This window comes from Phaenicophaeus curvirostris, chromosome 18 (assembly GCF_032191515.1).
Source record: "Phaenicophaeus curvirostris isolate KB17595 chromosome 18, BPBGC_Pcur_1.0, whole genome shotgun sequence".
Classification (NCBI taxonomy): domain Eukaryota; kingdom Metazoa; phylum Chordata; class Aves; order Cuculiformes; family Cuculidae; genus Phaenicophaeus; species Phaenicophaeus curvirostris.
In genome coordinates, this window is record NC_091409.1 from 16,528,574 (window position 1) to 16,552,852 (window position 24,279).

Here is a 24,279-nt window from a genome sequence, read left to right on the forward strand (position 1 = left end):
AAGCACTCATGGTGTAAAACAAAGGTTTTTCCTGAATTTCATGGGTCTGTTTTAGGCAAAATATGAGCTTTGATGTCTTGCCTGCTGCGAACAATACCGAGGCCTGTTCCAAAGCTCCCTGGGCCAGAGCAGAGCCCTGGCAGTGGTGGGAGCCGATGTCCCAGGATGTGTCCGTGGGGCCCATCTTGGGATTTTCTTGTCATGACGGGACTCTGAGATGCACTGACCTTTGGTGCGGGGGGCATGGAGGAGTTTTCCTCTGCCGAGCAGTGTGTAGGCTCCTGCTCTGAAAGCCCGGAGGGCAGGGTGAGCAGTGAGCTGCCAAGGTGCCCTGCTTCTCCACCCGCAGCCAGGAGCGCTCATGCTCGTCCTACCCGTGGTTGCGAGGGCTTCCTGCCCTGCTGCGACTCATGGTAGCATGCAGCTCGGCAGGCCCTCTTCTTCCATGATCTTGCCCTGCATTCCTTCCTGCCCTGCAAGAGAGGGCTGAGTGTAGTGGACAGCCTGGGCAGCCCAGAGCAGCAGCGCTGCTCTCTGCCCCGCCATGCGTGGTGCTGGGGCGGTGGGGACAGGCGTGCCTGGTGCTGGGGCTTCATCAGTCACAGGACGGAGCTTCCCGGCTGTTGTTGAGGGCGGTGTCTCGCTGGAGTGTCTCGGGAATGGAGCCAGGCCCCACCTCTGTCACGCACATCCCATGGCGACTGCAGAGCCTGCTCAGAGACGTGATGGAGGGTGGCACTGGGGTATTTTTAGCTTCTGCTGCATTGCATGAAGAGCTGGAAACAAGGGGTGTGGACACCCAGTGACTGGAATGCAACAACTGGGACTGTGCACGCCACCGGTGGGGCTGCAAATGCTGGGGAGGGCAGCTCAGCAGCCTGTGGAAATGCTGTGGATGAGTGAAAGTGCCATTTCTGCTCCCGCCTCAGGGCTCTGCGGCCACCTGCGTGGATGGAGTGGGCCGGTAGCTGCCAGCGTGGCCAGCAGGGAGACAGGACTGTGTGATGGTGCCCAGCTGGGGCTGCTGGCATGGCAACAGCCTGGCCAGTGGCTCTGGTCAGTGTCCCAGGGGAAAGCCAAGCAGTGGGGTGCCAGGCAGCCCGCAGGCATTGGCCCCCATCTGCAGAGCAGAACACTTTAGTGAGCCCTGTGTCGCTCTGGACACTCCACATACAGGACAGATCCCTGCAGGGTTTGAGCTGTGCCCTGGCCCTGAAGGCAGGGGTTCTGCAGAGACGTCCTGCTTCTCCTGGGGTTGCAGGGAGGCATGGCTGGGCCTGAATCGCACTGGCGCTTGGTGCGAGTGTCACTGCTGCTGGCTCTGGTCACGCTGCCCAGCAGGAGGTGTTGTGTGGATTTTGGCTGAGCCCAGCAGCCAGGGAGCTGGCTTTGCTCTTGGCCATGAGCATGGGAAGGGCTCAAGCCGTGACCTCACAGGACAGAGCTGTGGTTCAGGCCCTCAGGCTGCAGCAGAGCTTGGTGTGCTGGGAATGCTGTGCTCCTGGGGGGAAAGCCTGCAGGGCTCAGGGCAGGGTGGGCAGTGGAGTGGACATTGGACTGTGGCTCCTTTCCCATTCCCACCCCCAATGTCGTGTGGTGCTGCAGGGCATAGGGGTGGATTGAGAGTGATGGTGGCTGGTGAGGAGGCTCTGACACCCAGCAGTGCTGGTGTGATGTCTGCTTCACCCCCACTGTGTCTCCCAGCAGTACTGGCCTCTGACTTTTGCCTTTCAAGTCCCCAGGAGCTGCTCTCTGCTCTCACCTTTCCAGAGATCCCATGGCAAAAGCATCAGCTGAATAATAGATTACACCTTTACGGGGCAGAAGATGGTGCTGGGCCACCCAGTAGGAGCACTGGAGGCAGGGATAATGATGTGATCTCACAGGCTGTGAAGGGAACAGGGCTCTGGGTGTGTGATGGTTCCCTCCTGGCTGGGCACAAGGTGCTGGCCCCAGCCAGACAGGCCTGACCCTTTTTACTGAACCTCTTCCATGTGCTTGGGCCCTGTTTTCTCTTGTCCTCACCCAAAGCTGCCAGCCGTTCTCCAGTCTCCCTTTCTCCTTGGGACTCTCATTCCCTAACTTTCTAGGATCTTTCTGACCTTCTGGCCCAGCTGCCCTTTCCCTGTCCCCAGTCCCCTCCCCACCTTCTCTTTGTTGTTGCTGTCCTGTCTCGTTTCTCTCCTCCATTCTCTTAGCAGCACTTGGTGCAGGTGAGGATCTGAACCTGGCTCAGCCGCAGGCAGTCCTGCTGGCGCTGGGGCTGGTGCGCGCCCTGGGCAGGTGTGGGGAAAACGTTGCTGAACTCCTGTGCTCTTGAGTTCCCTGCACATGTGCCAGGGGAATTTTTTGTACTGATCCTTCATGTACCTGTAGACCCAGCTCTGGAGGGGGTCCAGGTCCTGCATGCTCTCCTGGGCCGAGATGGCTGATGCATCTCGCAGGCTCAGTTTGGGAGAGGGGAGGGAGCCCTTGGAGGAGCAGGATCAGGAGTCACTTTGCCTCCCATCTCCAGTCGCTCTTTTCCCCTAAGTGCTGAAAGTCGAGTCCAATTTGGACTATAGATGAAATGAAACAATTAAGTGAAGGAAACACAGCATTAAGGCCCACCCTATCCTTGGCTTTGCCCTTTGATGGGTTCAGGCAATTATTGATGCTCTCCGTTAGCCTTCGCAGCTCCCTGGGGAGATTTCAAATGTTGTTTTTTTTCCCCTGACCTTCTCTCTGACAGGAGTTTGACACATGGGACAGGGCTTTGTGCTCCAGCTGCTGCTGAGGGACTTCCTTTACTGTATGAAGTGTAATTGATAGAGGATTCCTCTGGGAATAAAAAAAAATGTACAAACCTTACATAAAAGTATATGCTGAAAATGTAAAATGTTACAATCATCACCAAAAAGTGCCAGTTGAGAGGTAGTGCCGAGGCACAGCTCTAAGGATAAAGGTGTACCAGGCATAGGGAAGCTGTTTGATTCCGAGGAGGGCATTGCCTGCCAGAACCTGAAAGAGGTCGTGTTTGCTTCTTCCCCTCTTCAAGACTCCCCCATACAGGCAATCCTCTGTGTTGGACAGGCAGGTAAGGCAGTGCACATCATCCAATAGTTTGTGTTGAAAGGGACCTTAAAACCCATCCAATTCCAACCCCCTGCCATGGGCAGGGAGACCTCCCAGTGCACCAGGTTGCTCCAAGCCCCATCCAGCCTGGCCTGGAACCCCTCCAGGGATGGGGCAGCCACCACTGCTCTGGGCAACCTGGGCCAGGGCCTCCCCACCCTCACAGCAAAACATTTCTTCCTAAGATCTATGAAAATGCTGCACTTGTGAATAGTCAGCGTGGCCTTTGTAAAGCAAAGTTAGTCGACACAATCCACCGGGGATTTTAAGAATAGCTGCAGTGTGCCCAGGTGGCCAAGAAGGCCAGCAGTGTCCTGGCTTGGGTCAGCCATGGGATGGCCAGCAGGAGCAGAGAAGGGATTGTCCCGCTATGCTTGGGGCTGATGAGGCTGCACCTCAAATCGTGGGTTCAGTTTTGGGCCCCTCACTACAGGAAAGACATTGAGGGGCTGGAGCGTGTCTGGAGAAGGAGAGAGGAGCTGGGGAGTGTCTGAGGGTCCTGGGGCTGTTTAGTCTGGAGAAGACCTCATCACTCTCTGCAGCTTCTGGAAAGGAGGTTGTGGTGATATGGGTTCTGGGCTCTGCTCCCAAGTGACAAGTGACAGGATGAGAGGAAATGGCCTCAAGTCATGCCCGGGAGGTTTAGACTGGATATTGGGGAAAATGTCTTTACTGACAGAGTGGTGAAGCCCTGGCAGAGGCTGCCCACGGCAGTGGTGGAATCTCCTTCCGTGGAGGGCTTCAAAAACCATGTGGCTGAGGCATGTGGGAACATGGTTTAGCAGGTACAGTGGGGTTGGGCTGGATAAGCCTAGAGATCTTCAGTCTTAATGATTCTGTGATTGTGGGCATGAGATTGGTCTGTCTGGTGCAGTGCTCATGGGCTCCTGAACAACTGCTGGGAACATTTCTTACTGGATGCTGTTAAAGCAGTTCAGCATTGTCCTCATAAAAGGTCTTTATGAGAAGTTGTGACTGGCTGAAGAGCAGGAAGCAAAGCACAGGAAAAATGCCTCTGCTTTTACAACTTGTCACAGGGAGAAGCCACCGGCTGGTGTCTGCAGGCATCTGAGATGCCAAAATGGAAACGGAGTCTGAAGAGTAGAAAAGTCTTCAGATGATCCAAATATCAGGAAACGGCCCTGAGCGTTTCTTCACTCGGGGCTCCCTGCTCCCGGAGGAGGCTGTAAACTGCTGGCAGAGAGTTTGGAATCCACCTGCCAGTTGTCCCAGCAGTTCAAAAAGGGAGAAGGAACAGAGCAGAAGCCCTGCTGGTGCTGTGTGGTTCCTTTCTGGCAGCGTGCTTCCCTCCTGATGGGTCTGAGGGGCAGGGGTGGAGCAGGCAGATGGGCTGCAAGGAGAGTGAACTTCACCCATACCTTAGCTGGGCCGGGAGAGCTCTGCAGGGAAAAGGGGGTGGTGGAGAACGACAAAACAGGCAGTGCGATAGAATGGGTGACGAGGAAGCCCTCCTTTGTACCTTCACACTGAAATAACTAGGAGCCACATCTCAGAGCACCACGATTTAAACAAAACTAGTGGATTTTTCCCATACCTTACCAGTTTGTGGTACTGAACATCACTGCTAGCTTTGGCGCCCATGCTTCCAGCTGGGTCTGCACGGTCTGAAGTGCCATGATCCCGATGCAGTCCTGCCATGGAGTTCCCGAGCCACTGTCAGCCTGGGCAGATGGGAGGGCCAAGCATGCTGCCTGTCCTGCCCCAGGATCAGAGCACTGGCCTGGAGTGGCCCTTGGCTGCTGCAGCAAGTGGACAGGGCTACCATTTGCCAGGTTCAGGCTCCCATAGCTGGATGAGTTTCTTCCCTGTGAAGGGAGTCTGAACACGGTAACGTGTCACTGCTGGCTGCTGCTGCAGACCATGGTGGCCAAGCCTGTGGGGACTCATAGAATCATTAAGGTTGGAAAAGGCTTTTAAGATCATTCAGTCCAACCATCAACACACCACCACTGGGCCTACTAAACCATGTTCCAAAGCACTACGTCTACATGGTTTTTGAACACCTCTAGGGATGGAGACTCCACCACTGTCCTGAGCAGCCAGTTCCAATGCTTCACCAATCTTTTGGTAAAGAAATTTTTCCTAATATCCAATTCTTTCGCAACTCTGCTCTGCCACAGTAAGGGCAGGCAGCAGCCATGCGGAGGCACCCCTGAGAAAGGGAAAAAACACAGCAAAGCATGGCAGCCAGGCCCGGATGCCCCTCCATAGCGGCCCCTTGCTCACCTCCCTTCAGCATCTTCCTGTGTCCCAGGCCACTCCGCTGCTGCAGCAGGGCTCCCTGCAGTGCCATGTCCCCATTGCTGTGACACGGGCCCTCCAGCTGCACACTGTCTGGGAGCAGAGGGGTGATTCCCTGTGGCATAGGAGCAGCAGCTGATGCTCCAGCGTTGCTGCATGGGGACAGTGTGCTCTTCCTGCCTCAAAGGACTGGCCGGGCTGCCGCAGCTGCGATGTGTTTTGAAGCCACGCGGGAACACGGAGAATGCTGGCACTGCTTTCTGAAGCTTTTCCTGTTGTCAAGAAGCCAGGATAAACTGAGCCTCGCAGCAGTGGCTCGCAGCAGTGCCCTGAGCTCTGATTGCAGGCTTGTGCTCACAGAACAGTCCTGTGTGGATGACAGGATCTCATAGGAGCATGGTGTGCTGCCTTTTCCCCTTGAGACGAACCCAGCAGCCTTGTGTGCAGGAGGTTTTCTGGGATGGCAGCACCTTGCCTGCAGTCAGTGCGGAGGAGCCTGCTTTCCTGCCCCTCTGTCCCACTGGCTGTGCAAGCCCCAGCCAGGAACTGCTGGGGCCCACAGTTCGATGGCCCTTCCATGGTGGAGCCTGCTCTAGGAGCTGGAGACTAGTGCTGCTGACTGGTACCAGCACTGCTCCCTGGTTGGAAGCTGACTGTGAGCTCTGATGCCCTCAGGGCATCCTGTGACAAAGGGCTGGCACTGCTGGATCTGGGGGCCTGGGAGGTGTGCTGGGCTGGGCACATCTGTGTTCCCACTGTGATGGGGTGAACATTGCTGTATTCGCACTGTGATGGGCTGGCCTGGAGGCTGGAGGGGCTGCCAACAGCTAAGAGGTGATTCAGAAGGAGCAGGAGAATTGCTTGCATTTTTACAAACATTCTGACTGCTTGTGGTTATTTCTCTAAAGGATTAGGCTTCTGTAGCAGCAGGGCTTGTGCAGGCAGGGATGTCATCTCTGAAATGCCCTTCCCCATTTGCCTAAGTGCCACACCACCAGCCTGAGACAGAGTCCACAGCAGGTCACGGCATGAGCCCTGCTCGCCTACTGCTCCATCAGCCCATCCCATACCCTAGTGCCTAAGGCTTCTGCCTTCTTCTCAGGCAGTACTGAGTGGGACCTGCCTGTGCTCTGTGGCTGGACATGCAGGTGGCAGATGTGGCAGGGGGGAGTGTTGGACCACTTGGGTGGTGTCAGGTGATGGAAATCATGAGCCAGTTTTGGCACTCCTGCTCCATGCTGGTTTGCTGGGAACTGCTGGTGCACACAATGAGAGGGACGCACATCCCCCTGCCTGGCCATCCTGGCTCAGCTCCTGGAGGCACAGCCTGTGAGGACAGAGCTGCTCCAGCATCGCTCCCACTCCAGGTCTTGTTCTGTGGGTGAGCTGAGGAACCCCTCTCCATCAGGGGAGGCAACATCCCCTGCTCTTGGACAGCACCAGAATTGCGGTGTCCAGGCCTGTTTCTCGTTGGGTGATCCACCTGGAAGCAGGCAGCCCCTTGGAGACTCAGGAGCTCCAAGCTGTTCCTGGGAAGGAGGAGTTCACCCTTTTGCTGTGAGAGGATGCTAAAGATTTGCTTTCTGTCAGGTATCTGCGCTTGGCTGCTGCTCAGGGCAGAAGCAAATGGAGATCCAGGCTCTTGGGGCTCTGTGAGCTTTGTAGTTAATCCAGTAAATTGTTTCAGCTGATCCCCGGCTTGTGAGGTCTGAGGAATGCGGAGGTGGGACTGATTCTGTTGCTCAGCCTTTGGTCTCATCGACAGCATCTCTAGTGCGGATTTTCTCCTAGCCCAGACTAGGTTCCCCCTCATTGCTTGAGTGCGCTTTGATGGCTTGTCCGTGTGATGGGACAGCTGCTTGTCCCATCCTGGACTGCAGGAACAGGCGGGCAGGGTGCTGCAGGTGGCCGCATGTGGGCAGCTCCACTCACAGGCGACCACAAGGGCATCTGGACTCTCTCCTCTTTGCAGACAGCTTTTACTGCTTTCCAACCAGAAATCCAAGTGCCGTGGCCTAGACCACCCGAATGGGCTCCAGCCCACAGGATGTAGCCATTTCCATTCCCTCCTGCAGCTCGGGGGTGGCTGAAGAGCTCGGGGTTTGGCACTGAGATCCGCGAGGCTGGGGCATTGCTGCTGGTGGCACTGGCACCTCAGGACCAGCAAAGCGGGTTATGAAGAAACCAGCATCCCAGGCCCAGAGTGAGCACTACCTGCGTCTCCTAGGCCACTTGCCTTCCCTGGAGCTGTGGCCACCTCCAGGCTGGCAGGACGAGCCATGTCCCGTGGGGCTACCACCAAACACCCATTGGCAGGAGCAGCTCCCCAGGCCCAGGCATGCTGCTGGGCTCGGGCCTGTGCTAGTCTGCCAGCTCGCGGTGGCCAGCTAGGCTGGGGAGGGCCCCGCGGCTCCATCAGGACCGTCTGATAATGACCCGGGGTTGCGTTAAGGGGAGTCGATCGTCTGGTCGTGGGTGAAAAGTTTGCCATCTACTACAAAGGCTGTGAGGTTTGCTTTCCTGCTGTGGGGCTGGAGGAGCAGCTTGTACTCCTGGGCAGAGGCGGCCTAGGCATGGGGCGGTGGTGGGCTCAGTGATACCACGAGAGAGCAAGGAGAGGAGAGGGTGCAGGGGGCTGAGGGTACAGGGGGCTCTCTGGGCATGCAGGGGGCGGAGGGTGCAGGGGGCTGGCTGGGGTGGAAGGGGCTGGCTGGGCATGCAGGGGCTATCTGGGGGTGCAGGAGGCTGAGGGTACAGAGGGCTGGCTGGGTGTGCAGGGGCTGGCTTGGGGTGCAGGGGGCTGAGGGTACAGGGGGCTGAGGATGCAGGGGGCTGCCTACGGGGTGTAAGGGGCTGGCTATAGCAGGCTCTGGGGATGGCAAATGACCAGCAGAGCAGCTGAAGTGAAGCCTGAAGCATTACCTTCTCCATCCTTGCTTCACACAGCCGTGCTTCTGCCTGGCCCTTTGTGCATCCTTGCTCTCCTGCTCTGGCAGCTTCTGCAAGGGATGTTTCTGGTCCTCATTATGAACTGTCACCCGCAGTTCCCTTCCTTGCACTGTCCCCTGCCAGCCTTGCTGGCTTGAGCTGCTCTTGGAGCCGGGGTTGCTGCTCCAGATTTTGTATCTGGTTCTGGGCAGCAGGCAGGAGGTGGCCTGGCTGCATGGGTCTCTCTGGGTCTCAGCAGGGTGGAGTGTGGAAGGTGGGATCAGGGCTGTGCTGGCCCGGCCACTTCGGTCGGGGTCTGTGTGGGCTAGTGGGAACTGAAAAGACTCCAACCAGGCAGGGAAGGGGTGCCTCCCTTGGTCCTGCATCGGCATGTGGTGGCCCTTGGCCATAGTCCCTTGTGTGTTGAGGATGGCTGCTCGCACTGCACCCAGGTGATGAGAGCCTCACTGGATCTGTGGTTTGCCCAGAGCGCCCACTCTTTCTGCATATGGCATTTCCTTCACCTGACAGCTTTCTGTTCTCTCCGCAGCCGCCAAGCTTCGTAGTGCTGAGCCTCTCCCCAATGTCGGATGCCTGGGAGTGCAAGGCGCAGGACCCCTTTGGCAGCGGTGAGGAGCAGGAGGAAGTGCCCCACCAGGCAACAGCCACGGGTGGGCAGTGCCAGTGCCCTGAGCAGGAGCTGGATGCGGCTCCCCCGAAGCGGACGAGCTCCCAGAACGGGATGCAGGACAGTGGGGGTGGGGGCACGGGTGTGAAGAAGAAACGGAAGAAAAAGGATCTGGGAGAGCAGGAAGCGGGAGAAAAAGCAGCAGTGGAGGTGAAACCAAAGAGGAGGAGAGAACCTAAAGAACCAAAAGAGCCTAAAAAGGCTAAGGAGCCCAAGAAGCCGAAGGAGCCCAAGCAGAGGGAGGGGACCAAGAAGCCCCGGAAACCTCGGGAACCCAAAACCCCCAAGGAGCCTAAAGACAAGAAGAACAGCTCTGAGCCTGCCCCCAGAGCGAGGACCAGGAAGAGCAGGTGGGTGGCAGTGTGACATTGTCTCGGCACCTGATGTGGATGGTGCTGGAGGCTCGCAGCAGCTTTGGCCAGGAGAGCTGTGCTGGGCCACCACACTGTGTCGGGTCCACGTGCTGAAGGCTGGTGTGCTGGCTGGGAAGCCGGGATGAGCTCTCTGGCCACGTAGAGACAGGAGAGGTGGGTGCCCTTTGGGGATGAAGCCCTGTGAGACCCCCAGATCCAGAAGAGGACTAGAGTCTGGGCCTTGCCTTGGCCTGGCCTTTGTGCTGAGGGACCTTGGGAGGTATCTCAGCGGGACAGCAAGGAGCGGTGTGGTAGAGGGCCTGTCATGCCTGTCTTGGGGCCTGGGCAGAGGCTATGAGATTGAGAAGAACCTGACCCAGGCTGTCTGTGGAAGTGAAGGTCCTCGCACACCCAGGGGCTTTCAGCCTACCCTCCCTGGGCTCAGGTTTGGGAGGGTGGTGGGGCACATAGTGTCTGCTCTGCCTCCCCTGGGTGGCAGGACCTGTCCCTCCCTTGCAGCTGCAGAGCTGTGCTGGCTGCCGAAGCTGGTAGACAGGGAGTCGTGGGGATCCCTTGTACAGCACAGCCCCACAGCACTGCTCTGGTAATTTCTCAGCCTTTTAATTAGCAGCTTGATTGTCCAGAACCTCTGCTTTTTTTCACTCTGATTTGTCTTTAGTTGGGAATGTGGGCAGTTAGCAGAGCAGGTCTCAGCAGCACTAGCATTGGGTTTGCTGTTATGGACTGGCAAGAACAAATGTTTTTGGAGAGTCCTGTACAGCAGGGCTATTGATTCGAGCTGGACCCACCTCGGGAACTGTAAATAATCCATAAAATGAACATACTTCTGCTGCAAACGGGATTAGTGCAGGAGCTAGCTGGGAATTTTTCAGCAAAGCCCTTTTTTGTTAGGCAGCACCAGTTTGGTGGAGATTCTCAAGGGCACTGTCCTGGGATTGGTCACCAGGATGGGAGTCCCAGCGTCTGTGGGATTTGCTTCCCACCATGGCTGCCTGTAGGGCATGTGTGACTGAGCCCTGGCTTTTCCACAGCCCTGCTCCTCTGGAGCTTGCTGGCAGCTGGGTCCAAAATTGGCCAGGGCTGTGGAGCCGGTGCCAGGGTGGCCGTTGGTGCCATCAGCATGGGCTGGTGGTGAACAGAAGGTGTAGGGCAGCAAGGCTCCAATGCCAGGCCAGCAGGGAGCTCAGCAGGGTGGGAGCCGGGCACCGTGCCCCCTGCTGGGTCCCTGAGCTGCACAGCGTTGTCAGTTCTGGTCCTCCTGGAGCCTGGGGCTGTGCACCTGAGGAAGCCAAGCACCCGCGTCATTGTGGGCCAGTGAGCCAGATCAGATGAGAATGGACAGATTGAGCAGAGTGCTGGGAGACTGAGGGAAGGGCTTCACAAGGCCTCGAGAAGGGCTGCAGCGGAGGGACGGAGGTGGGGAGGGAAGGAGGGGGGCTGGAGGCAAGGAAGGGAAGGATGGAGCCCATGTAAATGCAGCATTGGGCACTGGAGAGAATCCTGGGATAAGGGATGCAGCTAGCAGCTTTTCCTAATAACACATCTGCCGTGTGGGCAGCTCAGGGAGGTGGTCCCTGAGATGGGACCCTTGGGACCAGTCTGAAGCAGGGGAAACCTGGGGAAGAGCAGACTGTGGAGATTTGGGCTCCTGGAGGCACTTGCGGCCTTTGTCCAGGAGTTTCTTGCCACCCTGGCAGGTCTTTGGCTTCTGACAGCACCTTCCCAGGGCACTAAATGCAACCTGTGACAGTGCGACTGCCATGGGAGCTGGTGGGAGGTCACTGCCCTGGACTGGGGTTGTGGTGGGGACCCCAAGAGCTGGAGACCTGGTCCTTCCTGCAAGGGGGTGGGGGCACCAGGAGGGGGATCCACTCGCTGTGCCAGAGGCTGGTGCATGGAGCCCTGTTGAAGAGTTCACTTCATGCAAAAAAAGACCAGTTAATATAACTCCGTATGACATCATCCAGCCATAAGAAACCTTGTGTGGGAGTCCAGGAGTGCTGCAAAGTTCAATGCCTTCCTGATGCACTTTTCCACTGAGGCATGAGCCCGTGGTGTTTCCTCCTGCTCACCTGCACCTTCCAGGAGCACCTAAGTCCACCCTGGTTCTTGGACAGTGCAGCCTGTGGGTCCTTCTTGCAGCTTCCCTTCTCTCAGGCTGTCACCTCGGCCTCTGGGACAGCCACCAGCAAACACACCAGCAGGAGGAGTGGCTGCTGGGTGCGGGCACCCCTGGATGTCATGGGAAGCTCCGCAGGGACCAGGGCTGTGTGTCCCTGTGCCCCTTCCTGGGGCAGGCGCTGAGTGCCTGGAGAGGCACACGGCAGGTGAGTTGAGCACTATGCGGATTAAATGGTTGCTGGGAGCCCTCTAAGTGGCAGATAATGGTGGCATAATTTCTTATAAATTATTTCTAATCATAGCCTGGTTCCTGAATGAAGCCATTGTTAATTGTGACTTACAAATCAATATCTGGGGAGTTCCTGCTCAGCTGGGAGCCATGCTCACAGCATGTTTTCAGTGCCTCTCACTGAATCGTGAGTGCATGACCAGGGTGTTTTTGGCCTGAAAAGCAGATTTTTAACTTAGGGTTTTGTTGGTCCCAGGTGAGCAGTGAATTTTCTCACGAAATAGGGGTAAAACCTGGCCACGGCTTTGAAACTGCGCATTCCTCTGCTGCTGTGTGGGTCTGGGCTGCGTAGAGGACAGATGTGAGTGAGGATTGGGATGTTGCTCAGCGCTGGAATGGGCACCAGCTCTGTGAAAGCATCCCCTTAAAGGTGTTCCTTCCATAGGGTAAGGATGGATGGGCATATCAGGAGCAGCTGTTTCTTACCCTGGTGCTTCCTGGGCACATCCCCGTGTGCAGGCAGGTTGTGTGGGTGCTGGGTGCTACAGGGGGCAGGTGGCTCTGACCCTCATACCATGCCATGGGGCTGTGCTGCATCTCCACATGTTTTATGATTGCAGGAAGGTGCTGGGATTCAATGGGAGCAGGGCCCAAATCACCTCTGTGAGTTGAGCCTGGAGGACAGTGGCTGGGTAGCACACAGCCTCCCTTGGAGGTGGTGGTGACCACCACGGTGGCCATCGCACTAGTGGGAGCCTGGGACCTGCATCCTCCTCCCTCACAGGGTATGATTCTCGCTGAGGGCACTGGCCAGCTCTGCTGCCATCTCAAGAGGGGACTTGGAAGGGCTCAGGGAAGACAATAAGCTCACAAAGTGATAAGTAATAGGCGACAGGACAAGAAGAATGGCCTCAAGTTGCACCAGGGCAGGTTCAGATTGGACAGCAGGAAAAATTTCATCACTGAAAGGGTTCTCTGGCACTGGCAGAGGCTGCCTAGGGAGGCGTCAGAGTCCCCATCCCTGGAGAGATTTAGAAGACGGGTAGAGGAGGTGCCCAGGAGTAGGATTTAGTAGTGGACAGTACGGTTGGGCTTCATGAACTCAAAGTTCTTTTCCAACCTAGGGATTCTATGATTCTAAGACAAACCATGAACAGCTTCTGCCTCTGCTGCTGTTAGGTTTTATTGGGCTCTGGCCGTGTTCTGTGGCCCACGCGGGAGGTGGCTGGCAAGATGGCCGATGATTCTCAGATTCTCAGGTTTGTCTCCGGGCTACTAGGACATAGGCTGCCTCTGGTGCTGCTGACCTATATTCCCGAATTCTATCAGCAGAGAACGCGTGTGAGTGCTCTGCTTGGAGCAGGCACCACATTGCCCTGGCCTGATGGGGCTGGTAGTGAGGACACCCTCCCTGTGCTGGCTGTGGGTCCCTGTCCCGGTCACACAGCAGACAGAGGAGGCAGAGGCTGCTGTGCTCTGGGGCAGGACCTAGCTTTGCTGTAGAGACTTTGTGGTCTGAGGAGTGGGGCACCAGGCTGGCTTGGTTCCTCCTGGCTTATCGCCATGCCTAGGCCACTAGCCAGAACGTTCTGACTTCATGCATCTGGGCTCCCCATTGCAAAGGAGCAGTGAGAGCTGGCCATGAGCTGAACTCCATCTCCTACAGTCTTCAGGGGGCTTTTCTCCTGCCTGGGGGTAGCCTCTTTCTGCCCCACACCAGGCTGGGGCAGGTGGACTCTTCCATCTCAGTGTACTTAAATTGGATGGAGAAACATTTGATGGTGATTAATCACCATCACCAGCTGGGGAGGCCCCAAGAGCCTCAAGCTGCCTCTGGGTGATCCAGAGGGAGCAGAGCCCCGCGGGGGTGACTGCTGGCTCTGCTAGGGATCCTGAGGACAAGGTCTAACTGTCAGTCTGTCTTGGCAGCAAGGACACCCCTGTGGAGAAGAAGAAGAAAGGGAAGAGGAAAAATGAGATACCAGTGGACAGTTTGGATTTGGATCAGGATTTCCTGAGCCCATCCATGCAGAGCCCAGAGGAGTCTGCAGAGTCGGCCGACAGCCAGGTATGTCCAAAGCCCTTGACTAGCTGCCAGCAGGGAAAATCCTGGCTGCCTCTGAGTAATGGAAGTCAGCTGGTGGCCCTCAGTTGGCTTCATGCTGCAGCTCTGGGCACTGCACATCTCTCAGCCTTGAGTTTCCGCTCCTCCATGTCTCCTGGCAACTCCCCTTTCCCAGTACAGTGCAGGGAGGCAGGTTGGCCTGCAGGGCTGAGGGGCTGCGCATGTCTTAAATGCTCCCTTGCTTCAGGTCTTGGGGAATGATGGGGCCATGTGGGTCACGCCTTGATGGACACCACAGTGACCTCCAAGGTCTGCCTGTTCTTCCCCCCACCTCCATCCCACTGGGGCAGAGTTGGGCTGGAGATCAGGTAGCACTGGCCCTTTCCCCCAGTTGCACCCAGAGGATGTCCCTGGTCTGCTCATCTCCTTGCCTTTTTCATCCCACATGCAGAAACGCCGCTCGGGACGGCAAGTGAAGAGGAGGAAGTACAATGAGGACCTGGATTTCAAGGTGGTGGATGATGATGGCGAGACAATAGCTGTGCTGGGAGCTGGGCGAACCTCTGCTCTCTCCGCCTCTACTCTGGCGTGGCAGGCAGAGGTAGGATTAGGTGTGGGTCTGGGGTGATAGGGCCTCCGACAGGTGTCCCAAGGGTGTCAGTGCTGAGCTCTGAAGAAGTGGGGGATGCCAGCACAGGAATGGGGTGTAAGCATGTCTATCTGGGAGGGCACCAGCTGGTTTTGCAGGGACTGTGAGTGCACAGAGGGGTGGGTAAGAGGCACGCAGCTCCAACTGTCACCTTCTGCTTGGAGCCCAAGGCCTTTGGGACCTGTCGTGTAGTGGGACTTGTCCCTGAAGGCATGACCCTTGCCCTTGCCCATGCCCACAATTTGCTCCTGTGTCTGGAGCTCTTCACCATGAGGTTAAGTCTATTGATTTGGGTCTGCCAGTCAAGGGCTCTGTAAGTGTCAGGTCATTGTTTTCTGCCCACATTGCTGCTCTCCATCAGTGCTTGGGAGTGCAGAGATGCCCAGTCTGACACCTGCCAGCCGAGTGGATCTGCTGGGCAGCTTGGCAGGGATCAGAGTAGTGTGACAGGGACTGCCCAGTGTCGCTGCAGTCCGGGCCTCACCACCCTGCTCCTGTGCCCACTGGTTCAGTGCTGGCTCCTGGTGGGTGCTGGCCGGCTCCTTCCTGCCGGCCTGTGGGTTGGATCCTGCAGCTCATTCCCTCTCTCTGGTTGCTATCAAAGCTGCCAGCTATTAATAAGGATCACTAACTGTATTCAGAACGTTCCTATGTCCCTCTCTAGTCCCCTCTTCACAAGGCTTTGGTGTGGGTATTAGTCAACTCTGTTGTTAAATAAGTAAATAAGACCTAGCTTGATGCTCCCTGCCTGTCCCAAGTGCTGCCGCTCTCACAACAACCTGCCTGTCATGAGCGCTGCCACACACCCCGCTCCCTGCCTGTCCTGAGCACTGCCGATCTCCCAGCTCCCTGCCTGTCCCAAGCACTGCCACACACCCTCTGAAAGTGGTGCCACCGGTGTTGCTTCTGCTGCTGCCTGGGGCTGTGTCTCAGTTGGGCCCCTGGCAGTGATCACTCAAAGTGAGATTTTCAAAGCAGTAGGTGGGAATGGGTTGCCTTTGGCAAGTGTCCATGCTGCCAGCCTGCTCTCCTCTTAGCCCTGGGCCCCCACCTCAATTTGTCCTACTCCGACTGAGTTATTCAGGATGGTGTCTGATGGCAGCGAGGCTCTGCTGAGTGGCTGCGCAGGGCTTCTATAAGCAGGCTTGGCCCTTGCTGCTCCCAGGGTCCAGACTGACTGGGCAGTGCAGCAGAGGAGCACTGAGGCCTCAGGGCTGCTCTTCCCAGGCTGGACTTGCAGCTTTCCCTCCTGGTTGCTGGCCATGTTCTGCTCTCCAGAGCGGTGCAGAGCTCCTCCAGCAGCCCGCAGGCTGCCAGTGTTGAGCCACGGCCCTGTGTGAACCAGCTGGTCAGTATGGGAGCTCCCAGCACCAGGGTGATGGAAGTGGCTCTGATGGCAGCAGCGTGCCTCTACCTATGCTCACACAAACCCTTTGTGGCCAGGGTCATGGTGGAGCCCAGCGGTGGCAGAGTAGATGCCCAGGCATGGGGAAGCAGGCATCACACAGTGACTGCATCAGGAGCATCTCCTCCTGTTCCCCTCCGCCACGTTACCCTGGCGTGGGGCAGAGCTCCACAGAGAGGGCAATGTTGCTCTGGGCCACAGGACTGCAGCTGAGGGGCCCAGGCAGAGCTGCTGTTACCCTGCTCGCTGTGTTGCGGTGCTGGGTCCAGTGTCCTGCCCCGCTCTGTAGCCAAGGCAGGAGGGTGGCTGAGGGCTGGGGCACAGAGGGGTTGCTGCAGCCCTCTGTACTGTGTTGAGTTTTCCAGAGGCTTTTGGGTGAGCAGTGTGAGATGCCCTGGCTGTCAGTCCTGCCCAGCCTGCCCCGTGCTTTCCCCTGCAAGGAGACATCTTTGGGCTGCTTTGCCTTGGACCAGATTCTGCCTCTGTCTGGAGGAGATGAACAGAGCCCTCCTCCTTTCTGCTCTACACTTGGCTCCTCTTCCTGCTGCCATACCATCTCCCAGCCAGAGCAAAACTGATATTCGTAATACTCAAGCAAGCTCCACATTTTTGCAGTCTATCCTCTCCCCTTCCTCTTTCTGTGCCTCTCCTGCTACAGCACAGCCAGGCTCAAGCCTGGCTCAAGCCTGGCTCTCTCACCCTTTGCTGTTCAGTGGGACTGGACTTGCCACAGCACACAGCTGGGAGAACCTCAGCCACCCCACTTGCCCTCTGTCTGTGGTTTCAGAGCTGGAAGCAGAATGGTGTTAGGGCCACCTCCAGCAAAGTACATGTGCTCACTGCGAAGGAGCTGGATGGGAGCCTGTGGGAAGGCAGCAGGAGGTCTCCGTGGTCTCAGAGGGTCATTTCCTCATGACAGAGTTGAAGCCTGCAGAGGAAAGGAGGCTGCACTTTAATCAACCCTATGCAGTGCTACAGGCTAGGAGAAGTCTGTCTAGAAAGCTGCCTGGAGGAGAAAGACCTGGGGGTGCTGGTTGACAGCGACTGAACATGAGCCAGCAGTGGCCCAGGTGGCCAAGAAGGCCAATGGCATCTTGGCTTGGATCAGAAACGATGTGACCAGCAGGTCCAGGGAGGTTCTTCTCTCTCTATACTCCGCACTGGTGAGACCGCTGCTCGAATCCTGTGTTCAGTTCTGGGCCCCTCACCACAAGAAGGATGTTGAGGCTCTGGAGAGAGTCCAGAGAAGAGCAACAAAGCTGGTGAGGGGGCTGGAGAGCAGGTCTTACAAGGAGCGGCTGAGAGAGCTGGGGGTGTTTAGCCTGGAGAAGAGGAGGCTGAGGGGAGACCTTATTGCTCTCTACAACTACCTGAAAGGAGGTTGTGGAGAGGAGGGAGCTGGGCTCTTCTCCCAAGGGACAGGGGACAGGACAAGAGGGAATGGCCTCAAGCTCCGCCAGAGGAGGTTCAGGCTCCACGTAAGGAAAAGATTCTTCACTGAAAGGGTCATTAGGCACTGGAACGCTCTGCCCAGGGAGGTGGTTGACTCGCCTTCCCTGGAGGTGTTTAAGGTGCGGGTGGATGAGGTACTGGGGGGCATGGTTTAGAGATTGGTGGGAATGGTTGGACTCGATGATCCAGTGGGTCTCTTCCAACCTGGTTATTCTATGATTCTGTGATTCATTCAAGGAAGAGCTGCATTGACAGCAGTGGGGCTGAGGTGCTGCTGCCAGCGTGCTGTGGCCATGGGCAGGCAGAGCAATGAGGATGCCTGTGGCAGAGTCCGACAGCCCTGCTCACTGCTCTTCTGGGGCCCTTGGGGCATCCTGTGCTGTAGTGTTGTGTAAATGCCAAGGCAAGTCAGAGATCTGGCGTGGAGAATGTCTGGGAGCAGGAGATGGGCGGGTTTTGACATATACCTTCCTTGAGCCTCGAGGCAGAAGCACCCAACCTCCCTCCTCTTTTCTGGGAGGGTTGCCACCCTTGCTGGCTGCCCTAGTCCAGCTGGAAGGACCTGCACAGCTAAACACAACATTACCGTGGTCTTGCTGGCCCACATAGCATAGGGAGAGGGTGAGTGTAACTGGGCTGGCAGCACCTGCATCCTCACACCCAGCGAGGATTTCCCATCACAGCTCTCCCATCTCCTGCTGTGCTGGCTCTGCCTGCCCTGGGAGAGGAGCAGCAGCCATTCTGTGCTGGGAGGATGCCAAGGGCCACGGGATGAGCTGGGAAAACAGTGTTTTGCTTTCCTGTCCCCAGGAACCTCCTGAGGATGATGCCAATATCATTGAGAAGATCCTTGCCTCCAGGATGGTTCAGAAGGAGGTAAGTAGCAAAGATGTCAGTGGGGCTGGAGGACCCTGGGCAGAGGAGAGATGGAACCTGTCTGCCTTGTGCAGCAGGGACAGCAGACATAGCAGCAGCCAGTGCTGCTGTGCCATTCTCTGTCCCTGCGCTCCGCAAGTGCTTCTGGGGCGTGCTTGCGCTGGCACCTCACTGGGGTGTGGATCAGTGTGGTGCCTCTTCTGCCCTGGGCACCAGAGAGCCTCTGGAGAGGAGTCAGGATGAGCTGATGTCCAGGAGTTTTTGAGTCCCTCGTGCTCAAGGGTGGTCTCACAACGTGTTCCCCAGGGCCACCAGGCCTGCAGGGCAGGCAGCTTGCCAGAGTCCTGCTGTCATGGGCCTCACCTGGCCCAGAGTCTGTGGCCGCACAGGGGTTGCCTGCCTGCAGCCCAGGTCCTGTCCAGGCTCTGACTGGCACTAACTCTCCTTCCCTTGGTTTCAGACTCATCCTGGAGGCCTGGCATTTGAGATGGAGGAGTTTTACGTCAAGTACAGGAACTTGTACGTGCAGTGTTTTGTGCTCTGTTCTCTAGAAGTGGGCCCTGTGTGTGCAAGAGTGAGGGCTGTGCCCTCCCACCTCCCTCCATCCTGACTGCAGTCCCTACACACCTGTCCCACTGTCCTGGGCCCACCCTGGTGGTAAGATCAGGAGTGCCACTGCAGGGCTCAGCCTTGGCTGTGACCTGGGCTGTGGCCTCCTCCAGTCCAGGGTTCTGCATGGCCAGGCATAGACTGCGTTCTCTTGGTCACTGGGAGATCCCCTGAGTCTGTGTGGTGGGTGGGATCTGGCCCAAAGCCTCTTGGTTACATTTTATTTGTGATTTTTAACTCTGCAGCTCCTACCTCCACTGTAAGTGGGCAACCCTGGAGGAGCTGGAGAAGGACCCCAGGATCTCCCAGAAAATAAAGCGCTTCCGCAACAAGCAGGCTCAGATGAAGCACATTTTTACAGAGGTAAGAGCCGAGTGCGTCTGTGCCTGACCTGGGCCCGTCTGGGCCCAGTGCAGTGGCTGAGCTGGCCAGGAGCTGAGGATTGCCTCTGGCACCTACCTGCCCAGGCAAGAGCAGCTCCAGGGCCAAACTTGAGGGCTGGCGGTGGCCAGGCAGGGTTCTGCCATAGCTCAGCTGTCCCTGATGCTGCCCTGAGCCCTGCCTGTGCACCCTCGCTGGCACCATGACAATGCCCAGGCAGCAGTGTGGCACCTCAAGCTTCCAGGCTAGTTTGAACAATGCAAGAGAGGGATTGGGCAGGGACACCGGAGCCAAGAGGCCCTGACAGTGCCCTGAGCACCCATGGTGTCATTGGCAGAGGTATGGGCAGGGTAACAAATATCACTTGCCGGGCACTGCCAGCCCTGGAAACGTTGCTCAGTGGGAGGGAGGGCAGAGTGCAGTGCTGTGGGTGCTTTTGTGGTGGAGCAGAGGCGCTGTGGGAGAGAATGAGCTATAAATACTTGGGCTTAGGGCAGCTTCTGCCTGCTCTGCTATATAAGCAGATTAATCTTGTTTAATATGAAAGGTGTTCTGTAATTTATCTTGCTGCTCTGGAGACAGTTGTTGGATCTCCTCGAACTGCCCCTTACAGGTGTAAATCAGGCCAGTCAGCTACAAAGATCTCCGTGGATGTAGTTGGAAAGCTGGGGGTGTGTGTCACATTTCTTGCTCCCAAGCCTCGTTTGGGTCTTTCTCAGGATGCAGACAAGAAGTCTGTATTGGAATGCACTGTACCACTAACAATTTAGCAAGGAGTGAAGGCTCTTTCATGTCCGTAACTGGGGCTTGGGGAGCTGTGAATGGAGCAGCCTGGTTTTCCTCCTTCCCAAGCCCCAGACAATGTGGCTGTCTGAGGACTGCTAGTCTAAAGCCTGGGTGCTCCTGAATGCCTCCTGGGTAGTTGCTGCTGGTGACTGCTGAGCTGGAGGTGGGGAGAGAGGAAGGCAGAGACAGAGCACAACGTGTCATTCCAAGTGCTTTGGGTGTTTTGTGTGGCTCTGTACTGTGTCAGCCACAGCTCTGGATGCCGCATGTAGGCTGGAGCATACAGCTCAGGGCTTCCTACCCTGGGGCCAAGTGGGCTGGAGAGGATGTTCCTGCCTCCCGGCAAGGGCAGCACAGAGCATGCGGCTGCACTAAAGCAAGAGCTTTGCTTGTGCAGGGCTCCCGTGTCCTCCTTGCTCAGAGACAGATGTCGTGTACCTGTGTCCAGAGCACTTGGTGTGCTGTGCGCAGCTAGCAGCATCCTGGGGACAGATGTCCCACAGCTGTTTCCTCATGCCTGCCATCTGTTTAACCCTGGAACCACCTTGAACTTAAGTCTCTTTTTACTCTTTGCTTTCACAGCCTGATGAGGATTTGTTCAACCCAGACTATGTAGAGGTAGATCGAATTCTGGAGGTGGCTCACACAAAGGACCCTGACACTGGGGAGGTGAGTGGCTGCATTGCTTGCATGACCTGTGGAGGGAGGGAGCCTTGGCAGGAGACTCGGACCCACGCTGTGCATTGCATGTCACCTTTGAGCCTCCTGAGGCTTTTCCAGCTTTGTGCAGCCTGAGCCCAGTCCCTGGGATACCTTGGCACAGAATTGAATGGAGGGCTGCCCGCCGGCCCCAGGGCTTGCTCTCAGTCACAGTTTGTGCCCACACACTGGAGCTGAGCAGCTGTGAGCCTGCACTGTCTCTGAGCTCATCTGTGCCTGCGTGCCAGATCTGAGCAGCTGTGAGCCCGTGTTGTTTCTGAGCCTGTCCATGCCTGCATGCTGGGTCTGAGTGGCTGTGAGCCTGCACTGTGTCTTGAGCCCATCTCTCCATGCCACAGGAGGTGACCCACTACCTGGTGAAGTGGTGCTCGCTGCCCTATGAGGAGAGCACCTGGGAGCTGGAGGAGGATGTTGACCCAGGGAAGATTAAAGAATTTGAAGCCCTCCAAATCCCTCCAGAAATCAAGCACATGGTAACGTACCCAGAGGTAACGTACCTGGCTGGCAGTTCGGTGCCCTGGGCAGGCAGGGGCTGTTTGTGTTTTGCCGAGGCCCAGCAGTGCTGTCCCTCTTGTCGCTGCTGCTGCAGTGCAAGCCTCATATCGTCCCTTCCATATGGGTTAGTTAGCAGGATCCGAGGGTGGGATCCGGAGGCCAGGACCTTGCTGTGAATCTGCTGCAAATGACTGTTCTGAAGTGTTGTCCTGATGCACAGCCCCAGAAGCAGGATCTGGCCTTGCTGAGGGTTAGCCTCTTCTTCTCCATGGACCTTCCTCCTACTCTCTGCTCCTAGGAGCGCCCGGCATCTGAGTCCTGGCAGAAACTGGAGAAGTCCCGGGAATATAAGAACAGCAACCAGCTGCGGGAGTATCAGCTGGAGGGAATGAACTGGCTGCTATTTAACTGGTATAACAGGTGAGATGGGGCTGGAGGAGTCCTATGGCAGTGGGGCCCTGGTGTGTGCAGCCATGGGAGCAGCAGAGCCGGGGGAGCAGAGCTGACAGACAGGAGCCTGGCAGAGCAGGCACCAAAGCCTTCCAGTGCTGGGCAGGGCAGGCAGTTGCTGGAAACACTGTGTTTGTTTTAACTTTGCAACTGCATCTTTACAAATGTTTCTCCCTGGTAAATGCTGGTGAATCTTGGAGACAGTAGGGCCCAAGATACACCTGAGTTTTGGTGTTGGCCAGGCTGTTGCTGACTCATTCCTGGGGCAGGAGTGCAGCACTATGCATGTTGTCAGCTGTAGCAGGCTTTCAGGTGCATCTTCCGCTGCCTGGTGTACACTCGAAGAACAACATCTTCCTCACTAACCTTGAATCTTGCCAGAAATCGGATGGTCTGGCTTACCCAGTCTGGTTTGGGCCACTGTACCAATGTCTCCCCAGCCTCCGTGCTGCAGGGTCGGAGGTGTGCATGGAGGTGATGTGCCCGACATCCCATCAAGGAGGTATTGGCAGTGCTCCTGAGACACACCTTCACCTACCCCTGTCTGTCTCTGCAGGAAGAACTGCATCCTGGCTGATGAGATGGGGCTGGGGAAGACAATCCAGTCGATCACCTTCCTCTCAGAAATATTCCTAATGGGCATCCACGGCCCCTTCCTCATCATTGCACCTCTCTCCACTATCACCAACTGGGAGAGGGAGTTCCGCACCTGGACAGAGATGAATGCCATCGTCTACCATGGCAGCCAGATCAGCCGGCAGATGATTCAGCAGTACGAGATGGTGTACAGGGATGCACAGGTGAGGGAGGCACACAACACTCCCAGCATGCATCCCCGGCCTTGCCTTCCTTTACTTTGGAAGCACCAAGCTGCATGTGGAGCTTGTGGTTCATCTGGAAAGGGAAAGGTGATCTTTTCAGGCCCCTGGTGTGAGCTCTGGGTGCACTCTGTATGAGTGAAGAACAAGCCCAACTCATGCAGAAAGGGGAAAAGTCCGAGCCATAATTCTTGTGCAGGCCTGTTTATCTGCCCTGAAGCAGTGTCTGGTTTGGAGAGATGCAGCCTGTGGCTGGGAAGGAGGCTTGCAGGAACCTGCCAGGTGCTTGAGAGACAAATCTGGGGAAATCCCAGCTAGAAGCCAGATGTCAACATTGATCTGTTGACAAGATGTCTGACAGTGTCCTGCTACCCAGCACGAGTCAAGTGCTACATATGGTTTATGTCTCCATAGGGTAACCCTCTCCCTGGGATCTTCAAGTTCCAGGTGGTTATCACCACCTTTGAGATGATCCTTGCTGACTGCCCAGAACTGAAGAAGATCCAGTGGCGCTGCGTGGTCATTGACGAGGCACATCGCCTGAAGAACAGGAACTGCAAACTCCTGGAAGGGCTGAAGCTCATGGCCTTGGTGAGCATGTCCTGCCCAGGTTCTGGTGAGAGCAGGGTGGGATCAAGATGGCCATGTCTGGCGATCAGACGCCACTGCCAGCTGCTCGGACTTGGTGCCAGGGCTGAGAGCTCCCTATCAGGGAGAAAACCATCCAGGACCCGTCAGGTTGCTGAAGCAGCTGCAGTGATGGGGAAGCCCTTTGATGGGTGGGGCACCGGTGCCCTGCAGCCCTCACAAACTCCTTTTTGTTGAAGTGGAATGTTAGCCCACAGCAGCCAGGCTCCCCCATGCCTTCCCAGCCATGTGCACCTCCTGGCCACAGGTGTGCACGGCATCTTCTGGACGTGGTGTGTTTGTACCCCGGGATGAGCAAGGCTGTGGTATTCCAGCTGTTTTCTTACTGCTCTGCAAACATGGGATCAGTCAGGAATGGGGGTGCAGGACTGTGTGGTGAAGTGAGCTGCTCTGAGAAACAAATTTGGATGCCCAGCTCCTTTCCAGCCCTGGAAAAGGCAACACTGCTGTTTGCTGCACCATCAGACCTGAGGGGTTTTCTGGACCCTGTCCCCTTTTATTGTGCATGTTCCTACATGGTGAACCTCCGATAAAAGCTTCTTGTTCCCCATGCACACTTGACACAGTCGTATGTGCCCCTGCTGATTTTGGAACTGGCCATAGCTGCAGGTCCCTGATGTTCCTTGGATTCGTGTGGCTCTGAGTCTCAGTTCCTCTTGTTCTACCCGAGCCCTGGAGAGGGTCATACTGCTTAGAGGCTTGGGCTCTGTCAGCATCCCCATTCAATGCCAGCACAGCCCTTCCTGAGGGTCTTGTGCAGGGCTGAAGCCTGTGGGCACTGTGGGACTCTTGGTTTTGGCCGTTGCTGCTGCACAGGGCTGGACCAGGACACATCCAGGGCAGCATTCTGGGAGCCACAGTGTTATGTGGCAGTGGCTGGGTCAGGGTGCTGGCACCATGGTCAGGAGAGCCTTTCAGGGAGTGTGTGTGTCCCCAGGCCAACCAGAGGGCTCCAGAGGCTGGAAGACAGGGAGCATTGCACTGAGACCCCTTGTACCTGGCTGGTGGGTGTGAGGCCTCAAACTGTTTTCTGTATGTACCCAGGAGCACAAGGTGCTGCTGACAGGGACTCCCCTTCAGAACTCAGTGGAGGAGCTCTTCAGCCTCCTGAACTTCTTGGAGCCACAGCAATTCCCCTCAGAGACAGCCTTCCTGGAAGAGTTTGGAGACCTGAAGACAGAGGAGCAGGTACCTATAAAATTGGCACTG

General features: G+C 56.7%; 1 protein-coding gene across 5 annotated transcripts in view; it reads left to right on the forward strand.

The window, feature by feature from the left end:
* CHD6 (chromodomain helicase DNA binding protein 6) overlaps positions 1–24,279 on the forward strand; it is a 92,012-nt gene that overhangs the window by 36,356 nt on the left and 31,377 nt on the right. For 3 of the 5 annotated variants that reach the window (XM_069872178.1, XM_069872176.1, XM_069872179.1), the window contains 12 exons: positions 8,855–9,342; positions 13,646–13,784; positions 14,233–14,382; positions 18,098–18,163; positions 18,624–18,682; positions 19,018–19,135; positions 20,522–20,608; positions 20,998–21,147; positions 21,453–21,574; positions 22,161–22,404; positions 22,837–23,013; positions 24,115–24,258. In XM_069872178.1, the coding sequence (XP_069728279.1) occupies positions 8,888–9,342; positions 13,646–13,784; positions 14,233–14,382; positions 18,098–18,163; positions 18,624–18,682; positions 19,018–19,135; positions 20,522–20,608; positions 20,998–21,147; positions 21,453–21,574; positions 22,161–22,404; positions 22,837–23,013; positions 24,115–24,258 (1,911 nt within the window). In that variant the 5' untranslated portion in view covers positions 8,855–8,887. The remainder of the gene's footprint in view (positions 1–8,854; positions 9,343–13,645; positions 13,785–14,232; positions 14,383–18,097; positions 18,164–18,623; positions 18,683–19,017; positions 19,136–20,521; positions 20,609–20,997; positions 21,148–21,452; positions 21,575–22,160; positions 22,405–22,836; positions 23,014–24,114; positions 24,259–24,279) is intronic. The other 2 variants (XM_069872177.1, XM_069872180.1) reach the window with 1 other exon arrangement.